The sequence below is a fragment of the Nanorana parkeri genome, unplaced genomic scaffold (assembly GCF_000935625.1).
Source record: "Nanorana parkeri isolate BGI_ZX_2015 unplaced genomic scaffold, ASM93562v1 scaffold132, whole genome shotgun sequence".
NCBI classification, from domain to species: Eukaryota; Metazoa; Chordata; class Amphibia; order Anura; family Dicroglossidae; genus Nanorana; species Nanorana parkeri.
Genome location: NW_017306400.1, coordinates 1,640,093 through 1,647,305, shown reverse-complemented (window position 1 = coordinate 1,647,305; position 7,213 = coordinate 1,640,093). Strand labels below are relative to the sequence as shown.

The 7,213-nt window shown below is 41.6% G+C and overlaps 1 protein-coding gene across 3 annotated transcripts in view; it reads right to left on the bottom strand.

Moving 5' to 3' along the window:
- Window positions 1-7,213, bottom strand: part of CDK17 (cyclin dependent kinase 17) — a 139,916-nt gene that overhangs the window by 32,271 nt on the left and 100,432 nt on the right. For all 3 annotated transcript variants that reach the window (XM_018553884.1, XM_018553885.1, XM_018553886.1), the window contains one exon: window positions 910-1,035. In XM_018553884.1, coding sequence (XP_018409386.1) covers window positions 910-1,035 — 126 coding nt within the window. The remainder of the gene's footprint in view (window positions 1-909; window positions 1,036-7,213) is intronic.

Sequence of the window (7,213 nt, the reverse complement as noted above, 5' to 3'; positions counted from 1 at the left end):
TTCTTACTTACCTCGCCGAGCGTCGCGTCACTGCTGCTCCGGTGGGCGGCGCTCCGAGCGGGGTCATCTGGCAGTCTTCGGCCACCTAAATTAGGACCCGGAGACTGCCAGATGACCCCGCTCGGAGCGCCGCCCACCGGAGCAGCAGTGACGCGACGCTCGGCGAGGTAAGTAAGAAGAAACCTGACAACTGGACGACGCTGACTCGAGTATAAGCCGAGGGGGGGGGCACTTTTCAGCAAAAAAAATGGGCTGAAAAACTCTGCTTATACTCGAGTATATACGGTATAACTAAACTCAAGAACAAAAATTTTACATATTGCAGTTTTACTATTGCTTAGATGTGGTAGCTGCACTTCTTTTTTTCCCTAAGCAGAACATTTTCGGACATAAATGCAGTGTGTGTCACTTCCTGTGAGATGAACTGTAAATAGAAAAAACTGTTATCTTTCTTATGTAGCCTGCTAATCCCATCGTCCACCATGTAATGGAGATGAATAAAGCCAAACATGTTTGTGGTCCAGCCAGGATGACAACTATGGCTCCCTTCCATAGTGACAATGGAGCAGTAAGCGTTGCCACCATAGTACCAAGTGTGTTATTCGCAGATTTACCAGGCGCAAACAGAAAAAAAACCTTAACAGAAAACTAATGCAGCAACCACATCTGCAGACTAATAAGCTGCAATATATTTTTCTTCTTTCTTGGGTTTAGATACATGTAATTGAAAGGAAATATATTCCAATGTATTTAATAGGGGGGAAAAATAGTTTGCAGATTAAATGTACACAGTTAATGTTTTTAATGCATTATAGATCAACTAAAATGAAAATGAGCATAACTGGAGAAAAAACAAACAAAAACGCATAAAAAAGCACAGCTTGCACTGCTAGAATTCCCAGAACTTACCAGTGACGCTCTCCGTGATCGCCTGCTCATAGGTTGATCAAATGGTGGGCTATTTATCTGCAGCTTCTCCAAATATCCATCAGGTATCCTGATGTCAGCCGGAAGTGACAGACGTTTATTTAGGTCCTGACAAAAAGCATATTACACAGATTATTCTTTTTTACCATTAAACTGTTTTGCTGTATTGCATCTACCTAAGGGTTGTTCCATCAGTATTAGTGGTTCACTAAAACAGAAAAAGTTATCAAATGTATTCATCAGATGAAGCTTGTCAGAGAAATCAGTGTTTAATGATGATAATTCCTTGAAGTGGACCTTTACCCATTTCAAAAACTATGTTCTGGTTCCTTTACACTCCCTCTTAGGAATTGAAAACATTTTTTAAAATAATTTTTTTAAAACAAATAATTGTACCTTTTTTATGCAGATTCCTTGCCTAGGCAAGAATTACACAAGGATGGCCCTATGAGATTGGCACTTGTGCAGATGTGTCACAAATACCTGAGAGATTTACAAAGTCCCAGATATCAGAAACCAGCGGCATTTGTCCGCACGCTTAGGAATCAACAGGTGTGCAGATGTCATGCAGATACCGAATATCTGGTAGGGACTTGCAACACATCTGAGAATGAGATTCAAAATGGCGGCAGGATAGAAATTTTGCCATGGTTAAGTTGCCTATAAAAGGCAAAGCAATGGGTTCAGTTTAATGATGGTCCATAGAGCAGATGATGTTTACCTCCCCTTTGCGCATGCGCCCACCCCTTTCCACCCTCCACACACACCCTGCCTAGAAATACACGGTAGTTTCAGGTTGAGAGGAGACTGTGAATTACTCCCCTTTCACACAAGACCTCAGCACTTGTAAGCTCCGACTATGGAACTTATACAGGGTTTCTTATTCCCCGTGCCCCTTTGAGCCAACTCTTAGACTGGTCCCTTCCGCTTAGCTCCCCCTCTGCTGCGGCAGTTCCCATGAATCATCACGTCCAATATATTGTGTATTGGTCGTGAGGACGCCGAGTGACATACCATTGCTGCAGCGGAGGGGCTGGAGGGACCGGTCTAAGAGCAAGCCGCCTTGGAGTATCAGTTGAGTATATGTTTGGTGTTTTGGAATCTAGACAAAAAGTACTGAACCCTTGCAATGTAGGAGTAGGCCCAATGCAAGCAAGGGTTAATACAATTTTTACCTAGAATTCTACTTTAATGCAAAAGACTTGAAGACACAGCGTAACACACCGCAGTGGATCATTTAAGTATGAATTGGACCTTCAACATACTGTTTTTTCACTTTATATACTAAGTTTTTTTGCCTTTGTTTTCCAACATTGGTTTTAGGTCTCCTATAAGCACAATGCTATACGTCAGCATTAGCAAGGGCATTTAGTCTTGCATGAAACATGAAATTTACATATTTCTGAAGACCAAATAAATAAATACATGCTGATAGGATAAACTTTCAAATGTCAGATTACATCAAGGGGTAGTCAAAGCAAGGAGCTCCATTACTCTTGTAGGGCTGAAGATGTCGGTTCAGTAATACATGTAATTCCCAGCAGGCTGAATAATACGGATTTACACTCTAGTGCAAATCGGTATACCATCATATTGAATCAGCTGCCTCCAGAGTTTATATTTGCTTCAGGCAGGGAGTGCTGTCAGCTGTAAAGATGAGTGACTCACTAACAACGCTGCTCTATCACCCTTGATCATGGCGATTAAAGGAGAGAAAGCATGAATAATGAGGTGAAATTCAATTATCTTTTTATGTAACATTAAAGATTTTGTCTCCAAATGGATAATTACATTTAAATGAGATAAGGAGTCTCTTTAAAGCAATTAAAAAAGATTTTTGATGCCATTTAGTATTTAGATAAAACCAGAAGTGCTAAAAACAGAACTTTCATAAGTTTTTTTGTTTTTTTTAAATCAACTTACAAACAGTGATGAAGAATCATACAAGTGTACATTAATAGAATTGGGGTTATCACCTGTTTTAAGTGGACCTTTACCCCTTTTTACTAAAAATCACCTCAGCGTGCAGCTCTGCATGCCGATATGAAATCTTACATTAAACATTTTTATTTTACTTACAGTTTTTCTCTTTCCTGGTCCACTTTGACACAAATTATGTATTGTGCCCAAGTGGGAAATCTCATGTGTAATCTCATGAGATCTCAGGGAAGGGCATTTTCCTCCCCTAAGATGATGTGCATGGTCACATGGGCCAGAGTTCCAGGAAATATAGGGAGGATTAATTCTCCCTTAGTAAAAATAGCCACTGTGTTAAGAATGGGGGAGGGGAAAAAAAGGTATGCAAAGAATAGGCAGCCTGCAATTATTTAGAAGTATGTGTTTGTAGATTGTCATTACTAAACATTTCTAAATCAGTATTTGTTATTTTTAAGATATGGGTAAAGTTCCGCTAAGTGATACAAAAACTTGTCATGGGCAACCAATTGGAAATTCTATTTTGGTTACAATGATTTTCTTTTTACAAATGATCAGTGGTAAGTCTTGCAGAGTCAAAAAATTGCCGTTAAAACTTTTGCAGATAGATGCTGAGACAATCTGCACTAAAAACAATCAGAGCTTGTTCACACCGTGTCTGTTGATCCGTTATTCTGCACACCAGCACCCATTTATGATGTGAATGGGGACTATAGAACACAATGGTTTTTTGTGTGTCCTGTTCACACCAGAAAACAGTCACATCTCTGCCCTGATGAAGGGATCCTGCGTGGCCCCGAAACGTTGGATTATGCGATGTGTGACGTTTAGTCCAAATAAATGGACTTTTTTTGAATTTCATTTACGGAGTGCTGGTAATTTCTATTGTTCATTTCCTGTTCACACCATACATGTGTGATGGTGTGCAGAAAAATGCAGCTCAACGACCATGGTGTGAACAACCCCTAAAACTTTCAATGAATGACTTAATGGCAGCTCTGCAGAAACATCAGTTTGCCATTAAGATGGTAGTAATTTAGTGCTGTGTGTTAAAAAAGATCCTGCATCCCACGCTTTACATATTGATAAATGGTTGTATGTCGATGGCATGCCTAAAACCCACTACTTGGAAATCACACTGCACTAAAAAAAAAAAAAAAAAAAAAAAAAAGCAGTAGTGCAAATGTGGTCTAAAAACACTTTTCTCCCCACTGCTATAAAGCAGTAAGGATAAACCTTCCGTAAGAAAACAACCCATTATAGAGAAACATAAACCACAAGCTTTTTCCTTGAAGTATTAAAAAGAATCCAGTAGAGTGCAGTATTTTCACAAGCATTGTATTCATGAGACGGCATTCCCCACTAAAGATATGTGGTGTTTGATTATGCCATTTGGAAAGAAATCTTATGGTAGCTAGCTTGCACTTTCATCTCTATGACACCACATAATATATGTACAATATAAAATACAATATTCCAGTTAATATAGATGTGTAAAACCTGTGGCTCCGGAAAGCAAATAAGCTAAAAAAAATGTAACCCACCACAAACATGGCTAACAACTCTAATAGAAGAACCACATTTTTATTTTAAACTCCTAACAATGGAAAACTGATAAATAGCATTCCAAATGTAAAAAGATAAGTCCCAAAAATCTACATGAATGCTGATATAATAGCTAATGTTTCAATGACAAGATCACAAGGAGACTAGAACATTCCTGCTCTCCGTGGTATGCCCTAAGAACAAGCCCATGACACAACAGTACATAAAAGATCCCTGTACATTTCATAAACGTTTGGGCTTCCTCAGTGTTTGGAATAGACAGCACTTCCCAGCATTAATGGGAAGCAGTGTCAGAAACGCTTGATAAATTACTATAATTACTGCGTTCTGCTTGTTGTGAATACTTTGGTGCCCTAATTTAGGCAGCTAGACTGGCATGCTTAGCTTTCATGGCATCTAGGATCTAATTTTAAAGCACCGCTGAGGGGCTTTTAAAAAGTAAATAAAAACACAGAAAAACTATTCTAATATAGACAGCAACACTAACTAAATCCTGCCTACTGATTTGGCATTCATGACCCATTCCTTCAATTCAATGCAAAGGCACTATCTGCACACTTCTTTTTTAATGCAAGGCAATGGACACACCGTTCAGCACTCACCAACACAATGGAGCAAAGTACGGACTCCAATGCCCCTTTCACACGGGCGGTACAATCAGGTCCACCTATCACTTTTTCTTGCGATGGAGGTAAAAAAAACTGGAAGGACGTGGATGTCACAGCGGTGACATCTGATCTGTACTGCTCCGGTTATTAGGGGATCTGTGCACAGATCCCTGCCTAATCAGCCCGTGTGAAGGGGGCCTTACCCATAAACATTGCATTTCATGGAATGTCTACATCAGGGGCGCCCACTATTTTTCGTCTGGAGATCTACTTTTAAAATGACGAGCTCATTGAGATATACCAACGAAAAAACACCTGCATTCAGGGGCGGGAGGGGGCGTGGCGGTGCATTGAAGTCAATGGCACCGCAGCCAGGCTCCGCAGGCAGGCCTCTCGCCCACAGTGCGATCGCCTGCATTAGTGCCTGTGTTCCAGTCCAGTGCGATCCGCAAAAATTCTGCGAGCACTATTTTTCCAGATCGCACTGGACCGGAATGCAGGCACTAATGTGCCTGCGTTCCGAGTGTGGGCGATCGCAATGTGGGCAATGCCATTGACTTCAATACAGCTCCATACCCCCTCCCGCACCTGAACGTAGGGAGTCTGCCGGCTTACATTCCAGTGCGTCCCTACAGGTCCTGGCGTCCTGTCCTCTCGTGGTGCTCGTGTGGCTGACGTTGCACATGGGGTGTCCTGCACCTTTCCATCTGCAGTGTCTGACACATTCAGCCGTCAGCCGCACGAGCGCCACAGGAGCATAGCCGTAGCCAGCTCCTTTTGCACCTGAGGCAAGAAAAAACAAAACGTTTTTTTAATTAATTTTTTACTATTTTTTCATTATTTATTTTTATTTTTTTTAATTTTCGTAAATTTTTTTAAACTTTTTTTTTAAAATAGAAAAAGAAATTGAGGACACAAAGTCCTCATTCTCTTTTTCTGCAGCCTCTATTCTAAATGAATGGAAAGCAAAGAGGCTTCCCATTCATTCAGAAAATATTTTACTATCAAGCAGTTTCTGAATGGGGAGGAGCCTCTGTACACAGTGCTTCTCCCCATTGAGAAACTCATGCATGAACAGGACGTGATGTAAATCACATCCTGTTCATTCATTCATAGTACTATGTGTCCCCAGTTATTTAGAAACACTGGAGTGATCAGCCGATCGCTCCAGTGTTTGTCCTGCACAGAGGATTGGTAGATACTAGTGACATGTACCGATCCTCTGCCGCTCGTCCACGCACAAGGGGGCTCAGCTTCTCCTCTGGATCCCCCTGCTCTCCCGGGCAGAGGCAGCGGGGGGATCCGACGAGAAGTGAAAGAGCACTTCAGCCGCGGGGGGGTGGGGGACGGGGGCGGAGCCGCTGTGACAGAACGGACGAGCAGTGAGGGGAGATAGAGGCGCCGGCTGTCAGATCCTGGCCGAGCGTCTCTCTCTCTACTCACCACTCTTCATTAGTTCTGCGACAGCGGCTCCGCCCTCCCCCGCCGCCAGTTCCTTCACTTCTTCTCGGATCCCCGCTGGGGGGAGCAGCGGGGATCCAGAGAAGCGGCGGGAGGAGAGGACAGTGTGATCTACCAGTTATCGCTACGCGATCGACTGGTAGATCGCGATCGACCTTGTGGGCACCCCTGGTCTACATAATCTCCAATGTAATAACAAAAACATTACAAATACCCCACTTTTCTTTAAACAATGACCTGATCACTTATTAAGCAAAAAGTGCAATAACACCTCATAACCAATCAGGAAACTTTATCCTTTCTCTGGTTATTAAGGTATGTCAAAGGATGTGGTTCTTTACACTCTACCATAGTTCTTGGCATTACTTTGTAAAATAAATCTTTGAAGTCAGCATATATACTATAAAACCGACAGGTGGATTAGAAGATCACATTATATTATAGCTATTATACATCTTTCAAAGTGCTATACTAAGGGTCTACCTGGAACCTTAAGTAGGGAATAAGGCTAGGTCAAGTTAAAACCTCTTTTTATACTTTGCTAAATTCATGTGTTTTGTTATTATATTCTCCTGCTGTATTTTAAATGTGGGGCTGTCACCTTGAATTCCATTTACCAGCCCAACAGAGGTATCATGGGCAAAGTCTAGAGATAGCTATATGTTATTCTCCTCTGCTCACATTTTTCTGACTTTAAAAGCAACCACATGTCCAAG